A 27,017-nucleotide genomic window follows, 5' to 3' on the forward strand; every position below is an offset into this window, starting at 1 on the left:
TTCCTGCCAAAATGCCATTTATTGCAGTATACCTTTACATGGCATGCAGATAACTGAACGCTGCATCTTCTGTTAGAACTCATATTTCATTTGTACCACTTAAATAACACGGAATGTCATGTTTGTTTCACAAACCGTCAGTTTAGACTACCAAAATATACAGGTTTTTTTCCTTTCCCCCTAGCAAGGTTGTGAGGTACAACTGAAGTTTACCACTTTATCTGACTTTGCTTTACAAGACTTTTCATAGATAAACCTATCAAACAGTATTTCTACATTCCTATACAGAGCAAAGAATTACAGCTGAAATTAACACCATCTGGTCATTGCATTAACCTATAAAAATTCATTCAGTTAAAAAAAAAAAAAAGACTATGTAATGGACTTTGCAGCGTTACTTGCAAACAACCAGCTACACATATGCACAAGTTTTCTTTGTGCATAAAGAAGGGTTTGGAATCAAGAAGTGTTTGGGTTTTTTTCCCTTGGGTTTGCTGAGAAGGCACCAATTTTAGCTGCATAGCAGCTCAGGAGTGTTTTATACTTCATTTAAGTTACACAGGTTTTTAAGTTTTACTGTTAATGTGCAACATTTGTACCAACTGTTGCAATATTCTCCAATCATTCCCTCTGCCTCAACAGTACAAATATTTACATCCGCTGTAAACATTCCTCCACCCACCCCATACCTTCTGCACTGAATGATGAGAAACCAAACTTGCAAGAAGCTAACCAAAGGCAGAGCAGAAGTAAGGCTTGTGCAGAACACCACACTTTTCTTCTCACTCAGTTTGAGATACTCTGGAGAACTCCAGACCCTTAATGAGGCCTCAGTGCCTTGCATCTAACAGCACATTGACCACCAACAGCTTCAGGCATCCAAACTTTCCTCAGAAGGTGCTTTTTGGCCCTTGCTAGTCTGACATCCCTGAAGTTGCTTCTCTCCAAAGTGCAGGAACAGCTTCGGAAGAGCCATTCTGGAGTTGTGAGAGCCAAGCATGCCAACTGTTGAATATATTTAAGGCCATCTACACTAAGCCTTCATCAGGCTTGTTCCAGCTGCAGTGCTTCTCTACTCCTTAGCTGCAAAGTCATGATATGCTGCTTTCTACCTTCCACCCCTGTGTGCCATGGTATTCTGTGGCAGACGGCAAACCACGTTCTGAGACAACCACTGTAAACAGTGCACAGAGAGGTAGGTGCTACAACACACAATCAGTCACCTGGTGACTACACAGTAGCATGGGATAAGAGTATGGGCAGCATGACAGCCCAGCCTAGATCCGGCACCTAGGAGGGAATATCCGAGATGACACTGCTTAGAAAAATCTACTTCTTACCTAAGCCTAGAAAGAGCAAGAGGGTTGTGGGACAGTCCAATGCTATTGGTAGAATGAACTCTCCACTTAGTTTTGGGGTTTGTTTTGTATTAGTGTATGCACCAACTGCTTAGGAGCTGGTTCTGAGTATGGGATAATGCTTCCAAAATGTAAGTTACTTTAAACCATGTGACAGTCATTTGCTTACCCTGCCCCTCACATCTCCTTTCTCTGGAAATCATGCTTAGCTTTATGTTTCATAGGCATTAAGTGCTCCAAATATGGCAGTTAGAAAGAGCTAGAGGATTGCAGTGTACCAAACGTCTACCCAGCGCAGCCATTTGTTACACTCAAAACACATCTACGAGTTAAATAGGAAGGATCCCTGCTATACAGAATTTGAGCACGGATAATTGCTTATTCTTGCTAGACCTTTCACTAAATATCAAGGTTTATACATACAGTGCTCCCTTATCTTCTCCCCACCGTCTGCCCCAGCAGTCTTTAGATAAACCAAAGTGAATTTAGGAACTTCAGTCCCACTTCTCTTTATATAAAAAAAAAATATTAAAAAAAGTTGTGCAAGACAGCAGGGAATGTTCAATGAATCCAGATCTACTTTGTAGTTATAAAATTTCCAATGGCAAAGTGGTAAGGGCAAATAATCCAATGATCATATGGCTTAAGTTTAATGCAAAGCACACTAGGAGGTCCACGTGCAGGGAGAGAAGAGTCCAAGAAAGATGGAATAAGAAGTGTCCCAAAGATCAGTGTTTATGCATAGAATTCTTCCTGTTTGTGTGGTTTTTGGTATCCTCCATTGGACTGTTTTGGTTCATCCAGTGAATAGCTGCCTTCGTCTTTTTTCTTCATTCTGTACAGCATAAATGCAACTAGAAACACTGCAAACACCAAGCCTACTAGTCCTCCAGCAATTACACCTAGAAAGGGGGAAAAGCCACAAATTAGTCTAGACACCACACCAGATAATGCTACTTGGATTTTAAGATCCAGATTGTTCTTTACTATGCAGTCCCTGACTTCAGGACTTCCAGAAATTAATTTCTCCTTTTGCCCCCTCCCAAATTCTGTCATTATCAAGAGCCTGCTCATCTACACGAGGTAAGCCTAGAGAAACAGACCTCCCGTTGGGCCATGCTGCAAAGCACACAAGGCTATGTTGTTCAACTCTAGGGATTTGACTCAGGCAGCATTACAGCAGTTTTACTGTAATTTTTGGAGAGGAGAAAAGTAATAGATTTAAACATAAAAGTCCAGATAACTACCAGTGGCTGCTTTGGTATTAGCAGGTTGTTATTGTCCCTGTTAGGACATCATAAATCACCACTCCTATTTCAGGGGTCTGACATAAAAGGTTGGCTTTCATGCTCAAGAGATGTATTTGCAGAACCGCAGCTTCTGCTGCCTGGAAGACTCCTACAAGAAGCTGCTTTTACCAACTAGAAATCCAGAATATCAGGTACCTCCAAGAACTTCTTTTCTGTCCATAATTCCTGAGGCTCCTGCTGCTTTGGCATTCCTCCCAGAGTCAGATGGTACTTCTGAGTTCTGGGTGGGGACCAAATCCTCATCTTTGGTCAAGATGAAGTCTCCCTGTTGGGACATACAAGGCAGGTTATTCATGTTTCATCACATCTATCTTGGAGACTTTCCACAGCTTTGTTTTTTCTTCTCTAAAACCCTCCACCAATATATCCTATTAAATCAAATCAATCATTGCTTTTGACAAATTACCACCCTTTCCTGCAAAACAAACTTACTACATACTATTAAAGCCATTTCCCTGGAAAGGGTATCCAAGCTATTAATACTCACCGGGTCTCCAGAGCCATCTTCAGAAACTTCTTCATGTGTAGGAACCACATCCTTTGGAGTTGTCATCGTGGGGGTGGCAATGATGCCTCCCTCGTGATGGATGGTAGAGTAGGGCTCAGACATGTCTTTAGTGTCTGGTATGAAAGAGCTAGGGATTTTAGGTTCGGGCTCATGGACCATGCCTGAGGCTTCTGAAGGAGTTACATGAACCACTGAAGGAAGATGAGTAGTGGGGCTTCTCACTGTTGTTGTAACAACATCATTTGCTGGTTTCTCATCAGGTGAGCCCAGGATGGATACTTCATCCTTGACAGCTACAACTGGCTCCTCTGTCACTACGTTACTAGTTGCAGAAGGAGATATTACTTCCTTTTCAGTTCTGCCCTCAATCCCAGGAAATGGCTGTTCGTTAAAATCCATTGGTGTTGCCAGTAATGAGGAATTAGTTGGTTCTCCTGGGAAACTCCAGGTGTGAGACTGGTCAGTCAGGGGACCTGCAAAACAAAAAAATATATTATCCTCGGCTAGTTATAGAGAATGTGAATAGTGAGTGACAGACATTGGTCTAAGGAGGATGCCTAACCTGCATAGCCAATTTTTGTAGTAACACCAGTTCAGTTTGTAATTTCTTATCCTTTTCAGTGAAATAAGGAAGGGACAGACCAATGAGCTATTCAGCAATACTCTGTTAGTCATTTGCTCCTCCTCAAGGCACAAGCACTAGTCTGTTTGCAGACAGGTCACCAGGATGTCTGCTTTCAGTACACTGGTTGCTCAGGTTGGTTATCTGACTCTTTTACCATAAATATTTCTTCATTTGTTTCAGAGCAGTCGCCCATATACTCGACACCTTTAGTCACTGGCACATTAGCCACTGATTTCAGGGTCTTATTCCTGCAGAATTCAATCTAAAATACAAGCATGTGGCTGGAAGGAGCAGAAGGATATCATGCTTTAGCTTTCAATAGCTTGCTCTTTCCTCAGTAGCATCTCCTCAACTTTAGCACCAAAGGTCTCTCTCACACAATTTACTCATCATTCCGATAGACTTTCCCAAACCCTAAAATCCCTTTATTCTGCTTTTAAAAAAATTATGGCCCATGGGAGCTTGCATGTGTGATGACAGATACAATTTGCACTTGATGTGTGTTGGCAGGTTGGGGTTTACACACCCTCAAATGGTATCTCCTGACAGCTCGTAAGAGAGGACAAAGGCCTTTTTTTATGGTCTTTCTCTTCCCCATGAGTAAAGAATCACACCAGTTTCATAACATTCTTCACATAATATTTCATATTAGCAGCACATGGAATATACCTGCTTCTGCTCCCTTTCTTCCGCAGCTCGTTTTCTGCTAATTGTTACTATCTGAAGCGATACAATGCGAATAGATTAGGCTCTTTCTCTGTTTCCAACTCTCATGTTCTGGGCTGTGGGATGCATGTGTGTATGTGTGTGTGAGATTCCTCCCTCCCGCCCCCTTTTAGCTTGGACACCCATCTGGATCTTGATTGGCACATTCTGGAAGGATCAAGCACTAACAGTACAAGTGCTAGTAACTTACCTGCACCTGAACCTGAGAATGCATCGTCGTCATCACCAGATGAATCAAGATCTTCAGGAGGAAGGTTCAGATTTGTAGTTTGCTTTAAAGAGAAGGGGAAAAGGTGTGTCAGTGATGAGATTACTTCAAGTTATCATGTTGCTTGTGCCGAGTCGTCTAAGGGCTCCAGAAGGTTACACAAACTTTCTTTGTTCAGACTGCATTTTCTCATCTTTCTTCATTCCATTCCCCTCCCCAAAAGAGTAGTTCTGGTCAGTCTATTTGGTGTTGGAGAGGCCAATCCTGCTGTCTCCCTTCTCTACACTGCTCCTAGGCTGCACTTGCTTTGGGAAGAAGCAAGCAAGGAATCTGTTCAGAGCTGCATCCTGGTAGCAGATCATGCTCAGTCCTTACACAACATAACCATCCTGCTTCAGGTCCTGAATGCTCATGTCTTCACTATCTACCAACCACTTAATCTGTGATTTACTGCATTACTTCTAAGGAGCAGAAAAGGAGATAAAGTAGTTTGGCTTCTCTGCCTTTTTTGAGTCCTTCCAGCACTGTTCACATATCTGAAACTACAGCATCTACTAGAAGTAGAATGAGATCGTCTTTTTATAAGTGTAGGCACTTGGACTAAGTCCTGAGAGAGAAGCCAGCCTTCCATGCAGGAGAATACAGTCCTTAGCTTTTTCCATTTACGTTTCAAGGAGTACACCAACCAGCACAGACATTCAGGTGCTGAAACAAGAGGCCAAATCCCTGTTTGTCACAACACACAATGTTCAAAGCTGTTCAGGATATCCAAAGACGACAACACTAAATAAAGCTGCATGATTACTTCATGCATCTTGTTGGCCTCTGCTGTAGGCCTCTGGCCACTTACTGTTCCTATTGGTACAACATGCTTGACTCTCAGTTTGCAACTAGCCTCAGGTTTATTTCCGCAGGGCTATTATTACCCAACCAGTCAATCTCCCCTCTCAGATTTCAAACCTAAGTCCTGGAAGACACTTCTTAATGAAATGCATTGTTCCCCATCCAACTACATTCCCCATTTTCCAGAATTTTTAATTCTGTCCCATCCTCAGGATGCCCTAATCATCCTTTTCCAGCACTGCCCCATCTGCAAGTTTAGGAGATGCTTCACTGCATCAGCCAAGCTGATATGGTTTTAGCGGGAGTGTTAAATCTCATTTTATTATGTAAAAAGAGGAAAATACATTCTGGCCAACTTTGTAACCAGGCCCATTGTATTTCTCTAGCTTGCATTAACACAGCATCACTTAAAAATTCATGTAATATTCATTTTCTTTCTAGGAAGAAGTTAGCTAGCACTAGTATGATCTGTCAAACAAAGCAATTGAGCTCTCTCGTTATCACTTTATTACCTACATAGCTGTATTTAAAAAATGAAAAGGAGATAGGGCCAGTAAAGATACCGGGTTTATCCAGTTCTCTTTTGTCTCTTAATACCTTATCCATTCCCCACATTTCCATAGAACTAGTTTCCAAGCTGCTTCACTAGCCCATTAGATCTGACCTCTTTGAAGACAAGTATGCAAGCTGCCAACAACCTAATCAGGCCCAAGATCTTGCTCCTTCTAGGCAATCATTGTAGTTAGATGTGTTTGTTTTTTTTTAAATAACAAGAAAGTAAGAACAAAAAAAATACACATTAAACTTTTTAGCACTTTCCTTCTCTACTGGGGAAAAAAAAACCCACAAAGCAAACCACTTTTCCTCAAGCTACTCTAGAAATATGCTTGCAGAAATTTCTCAGAAGAAATTGCCCTTCCATCTTTTGTTTAGCTGCATGTCATGAGGTAATTTGGATTTTTAGATTTGTCCCTGCTTGTTTGCACTCTGCTTCTGCACTTATCCATGGAAAGTAGGTCAGGTACATTCTTCCTTCTTGTGTCAAGGGTTGGTGGCTCTCACAAACTGATCTCACTACACTTCAAATATTCAAGAGTACTAACTGTTGGTGCATAACCAATACAGAAAGAACTGCCAGGCTTCCCAAACTCTGCTCCTTTGAGCATTCTTTCCAGTACGTTCAGAACTGAAGTTAGACTTCAGAAACCGTACCATTTGGTTGATGGGGGTTGGGGACCACTTTTCGCCCTCCTTTCTCACACTAGCAGTGGCAAGCACAATCCTTTGTTCTCCCGATCTGCTTGGGTTTGAGTACAAAAGGGGGATGCATTGCAAAAGGCAGGGGTGCATTCTCCTCCCAGTGGGAAGACTCTACCTTGAAGCAGTTATAAAGCATTCTCTAGCTTTTTATTGAAGAGAGGGATTGCTGATACAGTTTAAGACATGTGACTATACACCTTTATCTAGGATCAGGACTAACTCTCCCCCCAATTGGAATCTTCAGGGGTAGCTCATACAAGATTTCCAAGAATACCTGGACAGATCTGATGGTCAGCAACACTCCTGAAAGGATCACAGACTGTCAGGAGATGAAATAGCAACTCAGTCTTGACTACCAAGCTGGCACCCCTTCTCCTGGTCGTCTTAACAGATAAGGCTTGTTCAGTCATGCCACGCTTCCTTTCTTGTTACCCAGCATGTTCAGCCAGCCTACCCCTCCATTTCCCCTCACACCTGAGTTTTTAGGTTCTTCCCAGGCTACCGTATGCTCTGCTTCTCCATAGCCTTTGTTGTGTACTAGTTTGAGTTCTTTATTTTAGCAGGGATAGCTAAGTCCTTCTCAGAAGAGGAAAGTCCAGTGCAGCCCAGTCTAAACCAAGAGACCCATGCTGTTCCACTGTACAGTTGTCCAGCTGCTGCTCAGCAGCCACCATGCAGACACAAAGGCAGATTCAGACTGGTTCCTGTCTCCTGAGGTTAGCTACTGCAATTCAAGAGAATACTAGAAAACATGATTCAGGATTAATGAAGTCTGCTTTCCACAGCTTTATATGAGAACTTGGTGAAGTTGCACTGAATGCACCCTTCTACTTAGCTGTCCTGAAGGCTTTTGGTCCTAAGCGGCTCCTTGGGGAGCTGCAGCATCTCCCTTTGACCAGGTAGTATAAGGCCTGGGATCTGAGAGGGGCTTACTTTGCCCCACATACTCAAGGGACAGTATAGAATTATGCACATGTGGATACCGGTCAGAATATCCACAAAGTGATGTAACTCCACAATATCATCCAGTTTCATGACACACGAGCATTACGGAACACTAGTCTAAGTTATGTAACTGTATGGTTACATAAAAACTAGACTTGCTCCATAGACCACAGCTTCAGTAGGCTTGAAAAACAGTAACCTGTCCTTGTGGCACCACAAAATACAAGCGTCGCAGAAAGGTCATGCTTCTATAATCATCTGCTGCTGGAGGATTTCAGACACAGCAAGGTTAACGTAAAACACTGACTCAGGAGAGCATCAGAAGGGATCGAACTAATTTGGGTTTACATCAGGAAGACAGACCGTGCCGTTCAGACAACAAACATCTCACGGTCAAGGCTTTTCCATGACATTTTACTGTAGCTGAGTTACACCACTGAGAAAGGTTTTGATTAGTCAAGAGGATTAGGGGCACAGAACAGACCGAATCGCCAGGTTGTGCTATCATACAAAAGAGCTGAAAGTAAATTCCAGCTTAAAACAAGATTACCAACAACTCTGTACTACTTTAGCTCAAAATTTTATTATCAGACTGTTCAATATGATCAGCTAATGTCGACATGCTTTTAGAAATTACTTCCATAATCTTCCACTTTATTTCTCATTCAACTGAGAATATTTGTGGACCATTCACACTGTAATTGACACCAGAGATGCCGGATGAACACATTTGAGTTCAGGTGGTGGATCCTTTGAAGAATCTCTGATGGTATCTCATGAATTCTAGTAAAAAAACATTCAATTTTTATACTGCATCTACAACATGTTGCTTTTCGCCATTTAACAAGCTCTTATTTTTTTAGTTGGGTTTGTTGTTTGGGTTTTTTTTTGGTTTGTGGGGGTTTTTTTGGCAGCTCAGACAACTGATTAGAAATACTTGCCCAGCCCTTTTAATTTGGTGTCACTGAATTTGGTTGCATATGAGGGGTAAAATTTTTAACAGCATTTTTGAAATGCATTAACCAGTTCCCTTTAACCAGTGGAAGACCCCTTTCCCCAAGTATCAAAACAGCCTGTTTAGAGGAAACCCTGGGGAGACTGTTAGCCTCTGCTCTTGCTGAGCACTGTATTGTTGTGGAACAATAGTTATTCAGTTCTGCTGGGACAACAAGAAAGCTGCCTAGTGGTGTCTTCAATTTACTCAAGAATGGGCCAGTCTTTCACAACTCATTAGCAATATTATTGGCTCCAGAAGTCTGACATACTCCAAATTTTTATTTTTTTTTCATCATTTCTAACTATTCTTCAGTCCTCATCTTGGTTGCACTCTCAGTACATGAATTTTTCTGTGCTCACCCTGTCAGCTGCCTCAGAGTTCCCTCCTGCTACAGCACAGATCTGAGGTACTGTCCTATGATGAAGGGGAGATTTGTAGTGTACTAGTTGATTTCACCCCACCCAAACTGGGAACCACATCTCTTTAATTTGGAGCCATGGTATATGTAAAAAGAAGCAGCTTTTTTCCAATTGCTTTTTGAGGTAAGCAAAAACACTGGCTTTGCCACAAGCTGCTACAAGCCCTAAACTAGATTATAAGCATGATTTGTATCCCACTCTTGCTAATCCTAGTTAGTGATCAGCCTATTACAACAGCGTCAAAAACGCTTGAAATCCTCCATTATCTGAATAATGCTGTTAAGTTTGCATGTTTCTCCTAATAATTCCTTCTTATTCAGCTGAAAAGGAATTAGCTGCAATGAGCTTCCCCACCTCAAACACCTTCCTAAGCATCCTGCAATATTCTTCCAACTTTGTGGGAAGCAAAACCAATGGTTTGCTATTGTTTGAGACACATAAAAACAAGATAAGCATTTGATCTCTAGCTTGGCTACCAAATACGACACTGGAGCCATCTAGAAAAAGACTTTCAGAAGGATCTGAATAGCTCTAAAACAAACAGAAAGGTTTGCCTTGAACTTTTTTTCTACAAATTGAAGAGCAGAGCTAGTCCCGCTAACAGAAATGCTATCTGAGGCAGAGCAGCCCCAAGAGCTTCTAACCTCAAAATATTGATATTAGTGTGTGGGAAGACAAAACCACCTCCTGAAAGAAATTTTATCTTTGTTAAACCTTGATATTCTGCAGTTAATATCCCATGCATTATTAACTCCAATTCCAGATGTCCATGGTCTGCAGATAGCTTAAACAGTTAAGGGAAAAAAAAGAAAAAAGAAAACCAAAACCAAACCACCACCCCCACCAGCATTCTCACCTATCCCCCTTCTTATGCAGGAATAGAGACTGCTAGCCTTCAGTTTTAAGTCAGCCATAAATTCTGGAGCAGCTGAAGCAGAACCCATGCTTTTCTATCGCAATTTAGAAGAGAAGCTTGCATGCAAGTCTGCCACATCAGAAGTCAGTAGCACCATCTCAAGTGTGTTACCATCTCAGCTAAATGCTCTTCCAGTTGTTTCTCCTGTTACTGCACTGCTCAAAATAAGCACCAGTGCTGCTTGGTGACCCTGCAGATTAACGAGGTAATCATCTTCCTAGAAGAGCCAAAGATGCAGACTTAACAGCACAGGCCAAAGAGCAAAAAGACAGCTATAAACCATCCCACAAACAGCCCGATAGCCTAGACTTGAACAGTACTTTCATCCCTGTCTAGTGTTCCAATCAAGGCTGTTCAAAGCATTACAACTACCAGCCCTCCCTGTTTCAGATGGTGGCGTTTCCCCCATCCTCAATGAGCTTTTGCTGCATACCAACAAGCTTCAGCATCCCCATCCTTCCATCCATCAGTTTCTTAACTGGAGCAAGGCTGGTTAATGGCTTAACAGTGTGCTCCTTCCAAAGGGAAGTAAAGGATGCTCTTTTGCTCAGCAAGGCAAGCACCATCTTAGCAGCAAGAGGTAAGTATGCCAGTTAATGTGGCTGCTTCTCTTATCAGATCAGTGATAGAATACAGAAATCTGGAAAATCTTGGTTAATTGAGTTCTTACAGGCCTCCTCTAGTACTTTTGGCTGGCAACTTGAGAAGGGAACTATCTTTGAGGGATAGGACCTAGGCACAACAGCAGTTGCTTTTGTTTGAAGCATGAACCACCTGATCACATAGTAGCTACCTCTTGGCACTCAGCTCTCAAGGCAGTAAAACACCTTCCAACACCTACTCGAAACAGGATGAGAGCTTTCAGGATCTACTCCACTACAGGCAGAACAAACCAGACTGTAATCTCTGCCCACTGTCCACTCAGCTTTGATCCTCCTTTTCTGTCAAGTTTTGTGGCCACAGCTGTAGAAGCATACCCCAATCCTTTGAACAAGATGCAGTGGCCAAGCAAAAAGTGCATCCTGCTACTCCATACACAAGCAGCTACAGTCCCAATACTCCGAGAGGCTCACTTGGTAAGCACACTATTGCCCAATCAGCATTATTTTCTCCTTACTGTGACAGGGCAACTTTTAAAATTAAGTAGGGCTGAAACACAGCAATCAACATGCCACGAGTGAAAATGAATCAGCCTGTCACCATCAGGTTGGGTTTCACATTCTGCATCAGGGCCCTTTAAACTACCACCTCCCACAACAGCGTGTCACTTCATGCTTACACCATCCCCTACATAGCTGTTTGTGCAGTCTCATGGTGAACCAGATCAGGGAACAGGTCTGGTTAAACAACAAACAAACAAACAAAAAAATCATGCAAAGAATTTTCCAGCAGGACCAGTTCCCCAATCCTGCTCGGTGCATGAATGCACAAGTGTTTGTATTGGCACACTGCAGACCATGGCAGCCAGAGCTGCTTAAGCAATTCATACAGAATCACAGCCTGGGTTCCTGGGATGGTGACACACATCCACCTGCCCTGAGGCAGAGGGGCAGTAAAATACCCTGCCACCACCATGCATTATGGAAACGCACATCAGCACCCTCAGATTGCAGGCAACATGCAAAGCAGAGGCTGACTCAAAGGACCACAAACGTTTATACAAAAAGGAGCAAGGAGAGGAGTTGTATGGAGTTCTCTCTTCTGCAAAGTATTTGTTCATATGGATAAGGTTTGTTCTAAAGTCTGACAACAGTGCTTTTAAGTCCTCCCTGACCTCCTAAAAACAGTAGCAAAGGCTAGATAGATGTTTTATTCAGAAAGGTGGTAGTTCTACTTTTGTCTTTGGCCACTTGACCTTTACAGGAGGCCCAGTGCAATTGCTACTTAGTACTGGACAAAAAGCACATTGCACATCCTTCAGCAGAGAGGGCTGAGCAAAGCCAGCAGTAGCTGGAGTCCAGCCAGGCCATGGACTCCATAGCCAAGGAGGCCTGTGGCCATGCAACATGCACAGCACCAGTGACAACACATCACTTGTGCATGCTGCTAGGAGCGTTACCGAGCACCATGTCAGCTCTGATACGGAAAAGCTGACCCTGCCTCCCAGCTGTCTCCCAGCCAGCTCCACCAGAAGTCCGGTCATTCCTTCAGCACTAGAGAAGTGAGCTAAGGGGTCTGTGCCTCTGCTTTTTCACCTGAAAGATGTATCAAACAAGTTACTACACACTGCTTTTACTCATGCCAAGCTGCGCCTTCCTACCAAGGAATACAGCAGAGGCCAAGGACTAAATCTCACAGAGAGGTCAACACATTCACAGACACGGCACACAACAAGCACTCAACTCTGTATCAGTGGCAGGTGTGGGTTGTCACAACATGGCTAGAAGTGGGATACCTTTTGTTGCCCACATTCAATGCTGCCTGTGTTTTGAAGATGTGGTCTAATGAGAAAGCTCTTTCCCCTGCAGCTAACCTCATGAGCAGCAGCCAGTTCAGTTCTGTGCTTTAACTGCCTTTTTTTTTTTTTTTTTTTTAAGCACTTTCCCTGCAGCTCTTTAACATTCTTGACAGAGTTCAGGCATTCATTTCTTCAGATAGCACAAGAAAGCCACAGTCAATATATAACCCCAAGGAATGGTACACAGTAGGTGCAGCTCAGTGAGGCCATACAGCTACGAGCTCCAGTTCATTCTGGGGAATTCATTTCAGTGTATTTCAGCTGTCCTGAGAGATGAGCAGTGAGCTGCGTAACAGAGACCGGACCAACTAACTTGTCTTAAATGTCTCTGACTTAAAGTCACCAGCACTTCTTACTTTCTAGTGTAGTAAAACCAGCAGAGAATGTTCAGTCTTACAGCGACAGCCAGTACAACTGCTTGTTTAGAAAAGTACAGACCAAGAATTGCTTAGTTTCAGTCAAAGGCAGTTGGCGGGCTGCCCACCCCGGGAACCCTGACAAGGTAAGGCTGAAAGAGGGGAGTATGCCACAGGTCAGAAAATCTTTACAAAATGGAAACCCATCCAGCAAAAGACCCAAACCCCAGTACCCATGCATACTAGTAACTGCAACACAGATAAATATGACCCTCTTGACAGAAGAGGAAATTTAAAGTGACAGGATCTAAGGTCCCTGGTGCTTTTTCCTCCCACATACATGTAGCCCCTGCTGTGGCGTTCAGGCAGGTGAGGTTAAGCAACTCGCCTCAGACAAACCATCAGCAGTTATAGCCCCTTAAATGGAGACTGGACTTTGTAGTGTTGCCCTCCAACAGATACAAACACATTGACCCTATGTCTTCAACAGCAGACCCAGCAAAACCAGTCCCTACCCTTAGCCAATTATTCCCATCCATGCATTGACCTCTGTTGCATGAACAAACAGCCTTGCTTGCATCTGGGTGTAAATTCCTTCCTTTGCCTCATCTCTTGCCTCACGCTCACCCTGTCTTACAGGATCAGCACTGAGCACTGTCACTAGAATGAAACTTGCTCCAGAACCACTAAGACTTCCTGGCAAGTGCAATACTGAGCTTCAGACCGCCCGGTTGCTCCTTGACAGCACGCATTGGTTGGAGAAGCCAGTCTTCCCTCCCCATAAAGCTAAGAAACAATCCAGCTCCCAGTAAAGCAGACCAGTTAGTATTACAGCACTAAGACTGATGAATGTAGCCCAGGACTGGGTCTGAGCGAAGAGCTGCAAAGCAGCTAGTGTCTCCACTCGTCCCATTTGAGACTGTCTTCTCCCAGCAGGCCCATTAGCTCAAACTGGTCAGCACGCAGCTGTAGGCCATGTGCCTGCATGCCAAGAGGCTCAACCCTGCACTCCCCTCCTGCTGCGGCCATCACTGCAGTGCAAGTCTGCAGCATGCCAATGTTAGGACACAAGAGAGGTTGTTGGAGGACTTTGGTCCCACAGGAGCACAACTTGGTTTTCTCATCTTCAGTCATTCAGCTCAGAAATCAGAGATGTATTTACAGGAGAGTGCGACGTGTTCTATGGCATCTCAGGTCTTCAAGTTAGCCTGGTGGCACACTACAGAACACCGATGCCTCTCAACAGCATCAGAATAACATTTGTGTGCCTCTGATCCTAGGGAAGCCGGTTCCTTGGAGACAAATGCCATACAGTTGGCTGGTGGAACTACTGCCCATTTCAAATGAGCTCCATGCCAGCTTTTGTGTGATCAGCAAACTACCACAACCATCACACCTGCTCAGGTCAGAGCACTCATGCAGCTGTAGTGATCCCAGAAGTCAGAAGTGACCTCATCACCATGCTACACAGTATTCTGGGTGGGAAGAAGCTGTTCTACTTCACCTGAGAAAAGGAAGCAAACACGCGGCCAGGAATACTTCCTGCCTCCAGGAATTACCAGGCAGGAGGAAGTGCAACAGCCTTCGGCATCCAGGCACACAGCTAGGCAAAGACCCAGGTTCTTATCTCAGTCCTAGGAGTTTCCCTTTTCTGCTCCTTGAACTCCTGCAATTACTTGGTGTGAGATATACTAAGCAGCCAGGAGACAAAGCTCTAAGATCTTCTGGAAGGATGACAGAAGCATTTTCACTCTATTAGCGATACATAGATCTGTTTCTAATTTGAGCAAACTGCTTGCAGTGCTACACTAGGTTAGTGAAATCAAGTTTCAGGTAAAAATCCTTTGTATGTCATCAAACTAAGGGCTTACTGGCGGTACTTCTGATTCCTAGCAGTATGAAGTTACTGAAACTTCAACAGAAAGATGAACTCACAACTCTGGAGTACTAAAGCAACTAAAGTTGGTAAACTTAATGAGACTACTTAAACCTACAAATAGTTAGCCTTACAACAACAAAAAAGCTGACAAGGTATTCTGAGGAGTTAATGAAATTACAGTGGAATCACCAGACTTTATAGGAGGAGATATCCTATAGCAACAGCCTATGCACAAGAAAACAAAAATTACTTTATTTTCTGACACTTCAGTGGCAGAAACACCTGCCAGCTGTAACACATGCTGCTATCGAACTCTGCTTTAGCTTCCCAGCTGATCTGCTCGTAGTTTACCCTACAGGACATACATCAAGTTATTTGTATCATGACAGCCAGTCTGAGACTCAACAACCCAAGACAAGGCCTCCTTGATAGTTTTTGTAAACTCCACTATTTCTCCAGAAGGAGGCACGATGGAAGTCTCCAATGCTTGTGAAATGGTTTTTGCCAACAATCTGTATTTTCCATACACACATTCCAGACATCTGTTACCTTTGAATGCAGTATTTCATTGTAAATCTCATGCCCAGCTTCTTTATTATAGCATCACCACCAAGCCTTTTCAGTCACACCCCTCACCGAAGAGCTGATTGATCAGAGAACTGGAAGCATCCAGAAAGAGCAGCTTGGCTCTGTCCCAGTCTCCATCTCACATGTGCTCACCAGATGGCAGGACCAGTCACACCCCACAACCTGATCCCCTGGTGCTGTGATCTGTCAGTCTGCTACAGAAGAAGTTAGACTTGGGCAGCAAAATGAGCCACCAGTTGGCATTCGGCAGCTCCCTTGTGATTTGTTCACGCTCCCTACAGCCGAGCTCTAACCGGTTCCAAGAAACTGTGCTCTTGAAAAGCTGGATTTATACCAGTCAGCCGCCAGTCTGTAAAGAAGGAACTTGCAAGTCTCAATCAGCAGCCAGTTGCTGGACTCACACAGACCACGCAAGCAGCTTTAGGTTTTGGGTTTGATCCGATGCAGGGCGGTTCCTGTGCTTCAGCAGGTCTCACACTGAACACGCATGGTTAAGTGTACTTTTCGCATTTGCTTCTATGTCTCGTTATTTCCAGTTTCAAGTAAACTAGCACTGCTATGAAGAAATCGGGTCTCTCCCTACATTATGAGGCATACTATCAGGTCTCTTTTATCCACAGGATCTCACAGTGTTGACTAAGCCTAGACTGTTTAGAATGCAGAAGTCATCCCTGCCAAACAGATGCAGTTACACCAGCATGACTAAGCCATGCACAAGGGGACTGAAACATCTCCACCAGATGCAGGAGCTACGTCTCAGATCAGTAATACCCTGTTCCCCCCATCCCAAAAGTCTTCTCAAAGAAGCTCTTTCAGCATCACCCCTTCCTTCCACATAATCTTAGCAGCTCCCGAGTGCAGGTGCTGAAGAAAAAGCAGTATGGGTATGTTTTGGGTACTGCTAGTCTCCTTGGAATAAACAGCAATAGGCCAGATAGTCCTTGGGCACAGGCTGGACCACATTTCACCAGATTAACATATAACACAGTTCGGACTCCATAAACTCCCTTTAAGAAATGTGCACACTCACAACCACTGGAGCATACAGCAAGTGATCTACCCATATAAAATGGCACAGAGATCAAGCTTGCAGTGGCGCCTCTTCCTAGGACACTAATGGTCTCTATGTTCAGGTTTACAAAAGCATTGGTAATCCTGCATGTAAGACCAAGTTCTGACAGCAGTTGCTTACTACTGCCCCATTTACAGTTAAATTATGCAAGACTTCAGTGAGATTATGGAAGCTCGCTGGTGTACTTCCAAGCTGAGTCATGAGGGTGTTATGAGGGTGTTGAAGTATCATTTCAAAGCTGAAGCATCAAATGAAATCCTCCCATCAGAAACGACTTAAAAAAACTGCTGCTGCAATTGTGCTTTGGTCACCTACACTTCTCATTTCATTAATGAACATTAGGCATTTCTTGACCAAACACCTTGTGGATTAAACTAATTTAACCTAGAGTCACTCAGTTACACAGTTTAGTATCACATCTGCACAACGGAGCCCCAAACAAGGGACTGTTACAAAGGCAGGATAAATCAGAGAGCTTCCCTTTGATCCAAGCTGTTGGCCAAGTCTCACTGTAGTAACAGATACTAGTTTCAGCTAACCTTGTGCCTTCATTTTTGGGTATACAGCTTGTTCACCTCTCTTCCCCATGGCCTTGCTTCAGAGCAGCCACCAAACCAGCTAAGGAGGTTAGAGTTTAGAGGGACATGCTATCACTTTTGTGGAGTCTAAACGCTCTCCTGCTTCATACGGGCAACTGTAAGACTTAAGTTGTGGTTTGGACATCCCCATGTTTTACACATCTATGCTGTGAAGAGACAAGACACATCACTAATGCCACCTCTAATGGACTATCAGGCATCAAGACAAGTCAATAAAACAGTACTAAAAAATTGCAAGGCAAGGTGAAGCGCTTTAGTACCAAGTCACTCCTTGCACAACATGTCCCTTAGTTGAGGCAAGTTTCTGGCAAGGAGTACCTTTGGGATAGCTAGATGCTACGTAACAGCAGATCAAACTTGAAGGACACTGTTCAAACATCACTAAGTTAAAGACACTTCATATTCAGATAAACTCTGGGTCTACTCACTGACTACTGACTCTAATCAGCATGATGTATTTCTGAAGAGAATATAAAATGCTGAAGGACCACTTTTAAGGGCCATTTATAAAAGCACAGGCTGCATCACTGGCACGTACCAGCACCATCACCGCTACACCGGATGCTTTGCTGTTGGCAGATTTGTAGCGTTCACTTTGCAAACCTCAGCTGATTGATTACACAGGATTTCTCAGGCAACTGCAGCTGCTCATCCTTCAGAAGCCTCCAAAAAAGTTCAGTTTTCAATGAGAATGTTGTGATCTCCTATTACAAACTTTCACTTTCTTTCACTGGATACTGCAGTTTTCGCAATTTCATAATATTCTGGGCCTGCTGCCAGAGACCCACTGGCTACATCCATACTCATATATTAAACAATATCAGGGAACATCCCCAGGCACTGGATCCCAATCTACACCATCAAATTATTAGAACAATCTCTGGCATAGTTTCCAGCCTTGCCAACTGGTATGTCCCCAAATAACGCATGGGAAGGTTCCCCAGCAGGCAATTTGGTGGTAGGGGGAGTGTTAAAATAACAGGTCAAAAAATAAGATCTGCTAAATGATTGGGACTCTAGCACTTAATTTGGCCACAGGATGACTAGTGCTTAGCCTGTTTCACTTACTAGAATCAGTGTAAAGGGGGGGGGGGGGGGGTTTACCCCTTTTGGCTGCATGCTGGGGAGGTGGGAGCATGCTGAGCATTTAGCACTTTTCAGCTACTACAGTACGAACTTCTAATTATTCATAATCGCATCTTCCAGCTGCTGTAGGAAGAAGCTCACCACTGTTTCACAGCTCTGTGTGACTACAGGTGCAGACAGAGGAACTTTTTGGAAGTTAAACATGCTTCAGAGCAGAGCCGATGCTGCTAGAGGATTAAGCTAGCAGCTTTCCTCTTCGAGGCCATGAGTCAGTTGATGTAAGCACATGATAGCGGAGCACTCCTTTGCCACTGCCCAGACATGCCAGAGTCAGTCTCTTTTGTTAGGTGCTTTGTTCACTGATGGGAAAGTAGTCACAATCCAGATGATTCCTCCATTAGGACAGAAAGAGATTTAGAAGTCAAAGCTGTCTAGCTGCAGGCTGTTAGGCAAGTTTCGATGCAAGCCTCACTACCACTTTTCCACTGCACGTAGGTGCCATTTATACCCTGTTAGAGCCAATGAGGTGGACAAATCTCATTTGGCCATCAAATCTGCCAGTGCAAGAGTCTCTATTGCAGTTTCATAAGCACAGAGAGCACAGCAGGGGAGTGAAAAATAGCACATATATTACTGTTCATGTTAGATATGAATTCAAGCTTTGTGGTTCCTCTAGTTTGGGCTTTTATTCCTCCTAGCCCTCCACCTCTTGACTAAAGAAAGCCTGAGCTCTGTCCCTAAAGACGACACCTATTAGCTGGTTAATGGGATAACAGGTTCTCTCTTCTGCAGAGATGCTTTTACCCAAGACTGATGTTTTGGTAGATAGACGTGCTGCTCTGAGCTCCTGTGGTTGTGCAGAGCACAGGCACTAGATCTCCCAGAACGCCATCCTGAAGTCAGGGCACACAGCTTCCAAATCCTGCTGTGAGCTGGTCAACCAACAGCACGTTACAGGGATAGATATCTGTCTATATAAATATATAGATGCCTACATTTGTATTTCTCCACTCTAGTGATCTCAAAGCAAACAATGAGGCAGCAATAGGGTCCTGTTGTGGGACAGGGAAGAGCCAGGTAGTCTCTTCCTACAGCACTGTAGTTGCCAGCTCTGATCCCCCGGGGAACATACAAAGGCTCCCTACCAACACAGCCACAGCAGTACCACTGCTATGACATGGAGCCTCACCACAGCTCTCATCTGGAAATCATTATATTAATCACTGCTCACTCTCCAGATGGTAGACTGGCTCCACGCTCCCCTGCCCACCTCTGGCTTCAGCATGGAGTCTAATTGTCTAGCAATCCCCTAGATGCAAGGTGCTGGACTGGAACTACTGACTGACCAGGATGTGTACTGCCACCACCATTAGAAACTAATTAGAAGAGCTTTCCTGCTTACAGCTCAAGGACAGTCATGGTCTATAATGCTGCCCAGAAAGAACTCAGCGTGCTCCCCTCACAACTGGAACAGAGTTCAAGTTTCCTTCCATTTGAGAGGCAGTAAGCTCCTTATTGCATGGCACAGGCAGACAAAGGGTATCCCCCCGTTCTCTAGCTACGGCTTGTGTACACTCAGGTGATGGAGCCAAGGCACTCGGAGAAGTTGTTGCATGAACCATCTGCACTTTGCAGAAAGCTGGTCAACAGGAGTGTGTACCTGGGACTGCCTACAGCCAGAAATCCAGACTGTCAGCCTTTGCTTCCATGATTGGCATACAAGACATTGTCATTACCGCACAAGCAGTGCGGAAAAGTTACGGAGTGGAGTACGACAAGAACACAAGAGCCTCCATGAAAGGCAAAACACCTGTATTTTAAGCTGGCTGGCAGGCAGTTTCCTCTTATCAGTGCCTTCGATTTAGTCAGGAGTCATTCTGCAATTGGCAGGCAGTTCCCTCTTTTATCAGTGCCTTCGATTTAGTCAGGAGTCATTCTGCAATAGCAATCCTGAAGACCTTCCAGTTATTAAAAAAGCCCAAAACAGTAAGTGGCAAAATGAGTGGACATTAAAGAGAACCATATTTCAAAAACAAGGGCTACAGAGAAGAGAGTTCTGCCAGAGAGCACAGCAGCAAGATGTGTAAGTGAAGCGGACAGAACTCTTCAGCTGATCAATACTCAAAGGAGTTTCAAACAAGAAGCCTTGCAGGGAAAGCCATGACTTACAACACCTCCATGACTCAGTTGTAGCTGCAGCTCCAGTGACTCAACGGGAAGTTTATTACCAGCTCCATCCAAATCCCACTAACACACTGGTTCCCATCCAGCAAAGCAAGCTTCACTGGTGAGACTGGTCTCAGCAGTGAGATACAAACATTACAGTCAGGCATGGCAAGGAGCCCAAGCTAACAGACTCTGTTGGACCCATGCCGGTTCCACAAGACCCAGAACATCAACTACAGCCAAGCACTGCTTGAGAAACTGAGAGGTTGGGAAACTACCACATTAGCAGATGTTGCTGCACAGGAGTTGCTTGTAGGAGGTCCAAACGTTATCTCACCTTGAGGTAAGGCTTCACAGTGCAGTAACTTTTCCACTAGCATCTCCATAGCAGAAAGTGCACTATCCCAGGTTTCTAGCCAGGCCAGATAAAGCTTCTCTCTGCGGTACACCAGTAGCCTAACAGAGCAGTAGTTAAAATGAAGTACACTAGCCAACTCTAACTTAAGAGACCTGTTAACAGAACGGACACTCCGTGCTTCTAAGGAGACACCACACTCTCTCTGCATTTCAGAGTATATTCTCAGCTCAGAAGAGAACCAATGAGAAACACCAGAAGTCCAAAACAACTTCCACCTTGCAAGTTCATTGCCTGTAGCAAAGTTTAGGGAGTAACAAGGGTTCCTTACTTCTAATCCACAAACAGTGCCTTCTACTAAAGTGCTCCATTGCCTCCTCAACAGCTCACAAGCTGTTGTTTCCCCCCTGCCCCCCCAAAAAAAAAAAAAAAAAAAAAAATCTGCTCACACTCCTCACTTCAGAACGCTGATGCAGGACCCAACTATACTCCCTAATGTCTTCCACAGCCTTTAGCAGAGCAAGGTTATGGTATTGTTTGGGGGCACCAATCCAGTTGCACTCGAACAGCAGAGAGCTGTTGTTCTAGCTGAAAGCTGATGTTTCCCACTGCTTTGCTAGTTCTCTTGGCACAGAAACAGCATCTGTCCAGTCTGTTTCTGGAGAGAGTTATCATAAAAGTTTAACAAATAAAAAGCCTTGAGCTAAATTGCTCTCAGATGAAAAAAACACTATAGTAAAAGTGTCTATGCTTCCCTTATAGGCAAAATGAGATCCAGTCAAAACCCTGACAAAGCAACTCACCTTGAAGTAGGTGTGCAGTGGCTGGTCAGATAATCGCTCTCTTTGGCTCCACTAATTACATCATCATGACTATAATGAGAGCTTAGGCACCTAGAACACATACAGACACCTACATTTAGGTGCCTTAACACCAACTGAACGTTGCCCTGAGGGGCCAGTGCCATTTGAAGTGCCCTATGTCTCACCAAGTACATCAATCTCCAGCTATCCCAGAGCGCCGTATTAATAGCTCTGCGTTAATGAAGAGCAGGAGACATCCAAGACAAAAATACTAACGCCACAATGCTGAAGCACTGCAATTTTATCATTGACAGCACCTCCTCAGGAAAGGGGTCCTATCTTCTCTCTTGTAAGAGGCTCCCTCCTCCCTGTAGCAAGCCTGACTAAAATCCCAGCTCCCTAGATGCCAGATGACACAAGTGTGGAATGTCCCCCTCAGAGGCTCTTTAGACATGGTCAGGATGAAGTGCTACTACACAGGCCACCTGGAGACATCTAAGCACTAGCAATGCAAAACACATACTTGTAATGGACCAATTTTGCTGCTAAAACAGCAGCCTACATTTCAGGTTAGTACACTAGCTTAATTTTAGAAGGCTTACAGGTTTCTTGCGCTTGCTGTAACTTGTCTCGGGTTGTTAGAGAGGATTGTTTGGTTTCCAGAAGTTTCAGAGTGCTGCCATTAAAAATTTTAGCTCTTCTAGCCACTTGAAACAGAGAGAAACCTGGAACAAAATACAAGCTCACACCTGAGCCCCCTTACACAACACACACCAGTTATTTGTCTCTGCTTTAATCAGTTAACCAGGTACAACAGTTAACATTTTACTGGGAGGTAGCCACCAGCAAGTGAGGGTTCAGATGAAGAAGCGCTGTTCATAGTGCTTGATAAATAATGTGACACTGCACTGCACATACTATAGAAGAAAGTGTTTCCTCCTTATCTACTGCCTGCAAGTTTAATAAGCGAGCTGAGCTACCCAATTTCTTCTAATTAGTTTACATGCAGATAGGAATGACATCACCCTTGGAAAAACACTCTGGCTGCTCTGCTAGGCTTGTGTTAATCGCCAGCATGCACCTACACCAGATGAAACAATCCAAACTTTGTTTTCCCTCATTGTACAGGCTGGATTGTCCACTGCTGTCCTGCAGCAGGCTACACATCTCGGCTCAGTTAGTTTGACAGCAGGGTTATACCATGTCAAAGCTTCCATTTGAGAGAATAACCAGGTTAATCCATTATGATGCATCAGCCTTCTTACTTCAAGGAAGTCCATGCCCCCCCCGCATCAATAACAACAAAGGGCAATTTCTCTCCTGCAAGGCATTTTGAGCAAGAGCGCATCACCTTGAAGAATAGGAACCTCCCCAGCCATTCCTGCAGGTAAGAGTACTCAGAAAGAAAACAGCCATCATTTGGCCGCTTTCTAATTCCTGCTTACTACTTCTACGACGTGGGAGCACGGACAAGTAAAGTCAGGCAGCAACAGCAGTCAAGCAATGCACCAGCAGCAGCGGCACGCTTTCCAACGGTCAGGCCACCAAGAACCCAACACAGCCATGCCAGCGCCCACAGCGCCGTGATCTGGTATACACAAAGGGCTGCGGTAAGGTCACTTTGCTTTCTGTGCCCAACACAAACGGTTTCCTGCCACTTGATGCAAAAGCATGATTATTCCAGATGGGTGGGAAAGGCAGCTTAATCTGTGTCACTGACATTTTGACACGGGGAAAAAGGCCACGTGATCACCAAAAAAGAAACAGCCTCAGCACTGAGTCACCAGGGAGCCCCAAGGACTTCTGTTGCTTCATGTGTTCACCCAGGAAACCCCTCCGCCTGAAGCTGCATCCAGGCCTGCGTCTCTCACACACAGGAAAACTCCAGACAAGCATTTAATTCACATCTTTCTCATTTCTAGTAGGGAGTATTTACCACACGGGAACCTTATCCACATGCACTACAGAGGCTACAAATTAACTGCAGTTTTTCCATTTTATTCAGAAGCTACGAGCAGAGCCTTCTCCCCACGAAACTGGGCTGATTAGCTCACACACTTCTCGGGTTTAGCCATCTCGTAACTACTTGCTGCCATGTAGGCTAGCAGGGTATGTGTCCAGATCTAAGGTACGAGCTCACAGACAGAATGGTACAGCGACAACTGGAGGTATTTTGAGCAGCTTAGATCGTGCCACACGCTTTGTTCTGCCACTCCTTATCCAACTGCCGCGGCTGCTCATCTCCAGACAAGTTCCAAATCAATTATTCCCTTTCAGAAAGAAAAAACACCACCAGTTCTGCCTGTGATGATCCTGCCCGCTCAGACAAAGCCTCACGTTCCACTTTTTTCTTCTACTTCATGCAAAGGAGAAGACTCCACGAGCAACGGGCACACGGGGAGCGGGTGTCCCTCGCCACTGGGGAAGGGGATGGCGACCTGGGCTTCGTGCCTTCTCGAGGGGCGGCCGCAAGGCTCCTGCCCCGCACTCGGCATCCCCACACGGCGGCCCCGGGCCCGAGCAGGGCGCTGTTACCGGGCCCCAGCGGGAGGGCAGGGCAGGGGGCGGCGGGGCCATCCCCGGTTCGCGGGTGACATCTAGCGGCTGACGGGCGCGGCGCCTGCCCAGGCCGAAGGGCTGCCCGCAGCCCCGCTCCGCACGCCCCCGGCAGCGCCGCTCCCGCAACCCCCGCGTCCTGGGGAAGCGCGAGCCCCACCGCCGCAGCGCTCCGGCGTTGAGGAGAGACGGCGCGGCGGCCCCACGCCCAGCCCAGGCGGCTCCGCAGGGCTGGAGGCAGCGGGAGGGACGGAGCCGGGACGCCCGCCCACCCACTCCGGGGAGGAAGCGGGGCCGGTGTCCCCGGGCTGCTGCCGAGCAGGGGCACGGGGGGGCACGTGCCGAGCCGCCACCAGCGCGTTACAGCTCTAGCAGGCGGAGGTACGAGGCACCCCTGTGCCGCCCGCTGGCTCCGGGGGCACAAAGGCGGTCGGGGAGCAGCCAGCCCCCAGCTGCCGTCGGAGCCGGGCCGTACCGGGGGCACGGCGGGAGCGCCCCCGTTCCCCGTGTCACCCCTGCCCGCGAGGCGCGGGGGAAGGCTGCCCGGCCACAGTCGAGCCACAAAGAGCCACATGCGAGCGTTCACCCGAACTTACCGCTCACCCCCCTCGGGGCGCACCGCGCCGGAGGGAAGGCGTAAGCATCCCCCACCACCACCCCGCCGGCCTTTCGCGGGCGGCCCGAGGGGCTCCCGCGCCCCGACGGGGGGCACCGGGCAGCGCCACCCGCCCAGCAGCGCCCCGGGGCGGAGCCGCCGGCGGGTCAGGGGCAGCCGCAGCGGGTCTGGTTTGAATTAAGGCTGCCGGGGCAGCCCGGGCTGGAGCCCGCCGCCAGCACAAAAGGCCACCGGCGCTCTCCGGTAAAAACCTGTCGGAAGGGGGGAACCAGCCCCCAGCCCGGCTGCTCCCGGCCCGGCCCCGCACGGCCGCCCGGGCCCGCCGCCCCACGTGCGCCGCGCCCCGTTCCGCTCCGCTCGCGGCGGGCTCACCGGGACAGCAGCCTGGAAGCAAAGGGCCACCAGCCACACGGTCACCACGTTTATCATCCTTCCTCCTCGTCGGGCCTCGGGAGTGCACAGCCTTGCCCCTTCTTCCCGCGGTCTCCGCCGCTCCTGCCCCGCGCCTCTTCGCGTTCTCTGAAGTCGCTGCGGGTTTCCTCCCCTCCCGGATTCTTTCTCTTTCTCTTTCCCCCTTTCCTTTTGCTTCCCCCCGCACGCCGCTGAACCAGCCTCCCAGCAGCGCTCTGCCACGGCGAGGAGTTGAACTCTGTCTTTTAATGAACCCACTGCAACAACCTTCACCTTACGGCCACCCCCCGGCCGGCTCCGCCTCCCCTCCCCTCCCCTCCCCTCGGCGCGGCTCCCCGCGCCGGCCCCGGCCCCGGCCCCGGCCCGCCCCGCCGCCCGCCCCCGCTTCCTGCCGCCGCGCTACCTGCGCCGCCGGCCCCCGCCCCGCAGCTTCCCTCCTGGCCTTCCCACATTTCCTCTGCGGCAGCGGCATTGCTCCCGTAGAGCTTCCTTCCTTCTCGCTAAAAATAATAATTAATAACAATCGCGTCAAAAGCCCTCCCTTGCCTTTCCACTGTGGGAAAATCACGGGGGGACGCTGCCGTCCCCCCTTCCCCCGCCGCCGGCCCTGCTCCCGGGGGTGCGCCGAGGCTCCCGGTCACCTCCAGCGGGGCTTTCTCCCTGAAAAAAATAACGATGTTTTTCTTTTTTGCAGTGAGGGGGTTGTCCTGCCTCCTGCCCACGGCTCCCCGGGGCTGGCCCCGCGCCCTCTGCCCCTGCCCTTCATTGCAGCGGATTTTCGGAGCGGCTTTTCCAGCGGAGTCAAAATGCTGCGAGAGGTTTTGCGGGAAAAAATGCTGCTTCAAAAGAAGCGCCCTGCCGCGCGTTACCCCCGCTGCTGGAGTTAGCAGCAACTTAGGTGCTCTCCAGCGCTGCTGCGGGTGGGACTTTGCACATCTCACCGTAAGACAGCAAAAACCCAGGCAGGCAGGCGAGTATCCCACGAAAAATACACCACGGGCTGAATTTTATTACCTTGCTTCCAGACCCAGGGCTGGAGTTCCTGTTTGCTTCCAGTCAATTCAGTTCTCTCGTCTTTTTTTTTTCCCCCCCTCGTGTGTGTATGCCAGCGCATGTTGAAGTGTTTGCTGTAAGCAATGCAACTGCATGTGTGTGCAAACGGTATTTTAAAAAAATATATTAAAAAAAAAAAGGCACTTTTTCAGAATTAATATTGCTGGGAGCTGCAGGAGCGCACGCTGGCTGCACAGCCAATGTGTGCCACGTGCCCACAGAGCGGCTGGATAGACAAGGGATGTGGCCAAGGCTGCAGGCGTGGGGCTGTGCTGCCCCGGGACTGCTCCCGGGGGGGGTTACCCAAAAAAGGAGCCATAACTGGTGCTCCCTGGTCGCTCGGGAGGCTCTCGGTGGGTGCTGGCCCATCTCTGCCAGGCCCAGGATCCCTTCCCACAGCTGTGGCCCAAAGGCTTACTAGACCTAATTGGATATTCAATGTGGCTAAAACTGTTGTGATGTTATCACATGTCTTTAATTAGCTCGCTTTCTTCCCCCCTCTCTTAAATTACTCATGCAGCCTTCCTAGGAACGATTCCTACCAGGCCGCCTTTCTCTCAGATGAGCCATGGCCACCATGCTCTGCTCCCCACGGTGGGGCTGACGGGGAGAAGACGGCAACGTGGGGCCCCACAGTCAAGCCAGCCACTGGTGTGCGGGGCAGCTGGGCAAAGCAGCGAGGTGGGCTGGGGAAAGGATGCAAAATAAAAGCCGTGGGGGGATGTGGGTGCCTGGCAGATGACTGTGCAGGCAAAGTGGCTCCAGGGTGGGAAAGCAGGCTGCCACTGAGGGATGGTGGCAGAGTGGCCTTTCCGAGCCACGTCTGGAACCTGATGCAACCAGAACACTGGAGATGAGACTTTTGGGACGGGGCTTGGGACAGAGGTGCTTGGTGCTGCAGCCT

The 27,017-nt window shown here is 46.9% G+C and overlaps 2 protein-coding genes across 2 annotated transcripts in view; one reads left to right on the plus strand and one right to left on the minus strand.

Moving 5' to 3' along the window:
- On the minus strand, nucleotides 1–25,333 carry SDC1 (syndecan 1). Its single transcript, XM_080390025.1, has 5 exons — nucleotides 25,022–25,333; nucleotides 4,718–4,799; nucleotides 3,156–3,649; nucleotides 2,804–2,933; nucleotides 1–2,260 (listed from the first exon to the last, which is right to left on the minus strand). The coding sequence occupies exons 1-5, from the start codon at nucleotides 25,076–25,078 to the stop codon at nucleotides 2,094–2,096; spliced, it is 930 nt and encodes a 309-aa protein (XP_080246151.1). The 5' UTR covers nucleotides 25,079–25,333; the 3' UTR covers nucleotides 1–2,093.
- LOC308064864 (uncharacterized protein) overlaps nucleotides 1–27,017 on the plus strand; it is a 279,371-nt gene that overhangs the window by 17,406 nt on the left and 234,948 nt on the right. The gene's annotated exons all lie outside the window — the stretch shown is intronic.

The sequence above is a fragment of the Falco punctatus genome, assembly GCF_963210335.1.
Source record: "Falco punctatus genome assembly, chromosome: 5".
In the NCBI taxonomy this organism is placed as follows: Eukaryota; Metazoa; Chordata; class Aves; order Falconiformes; family Falconidae; genus Falco; species Falco punctatus.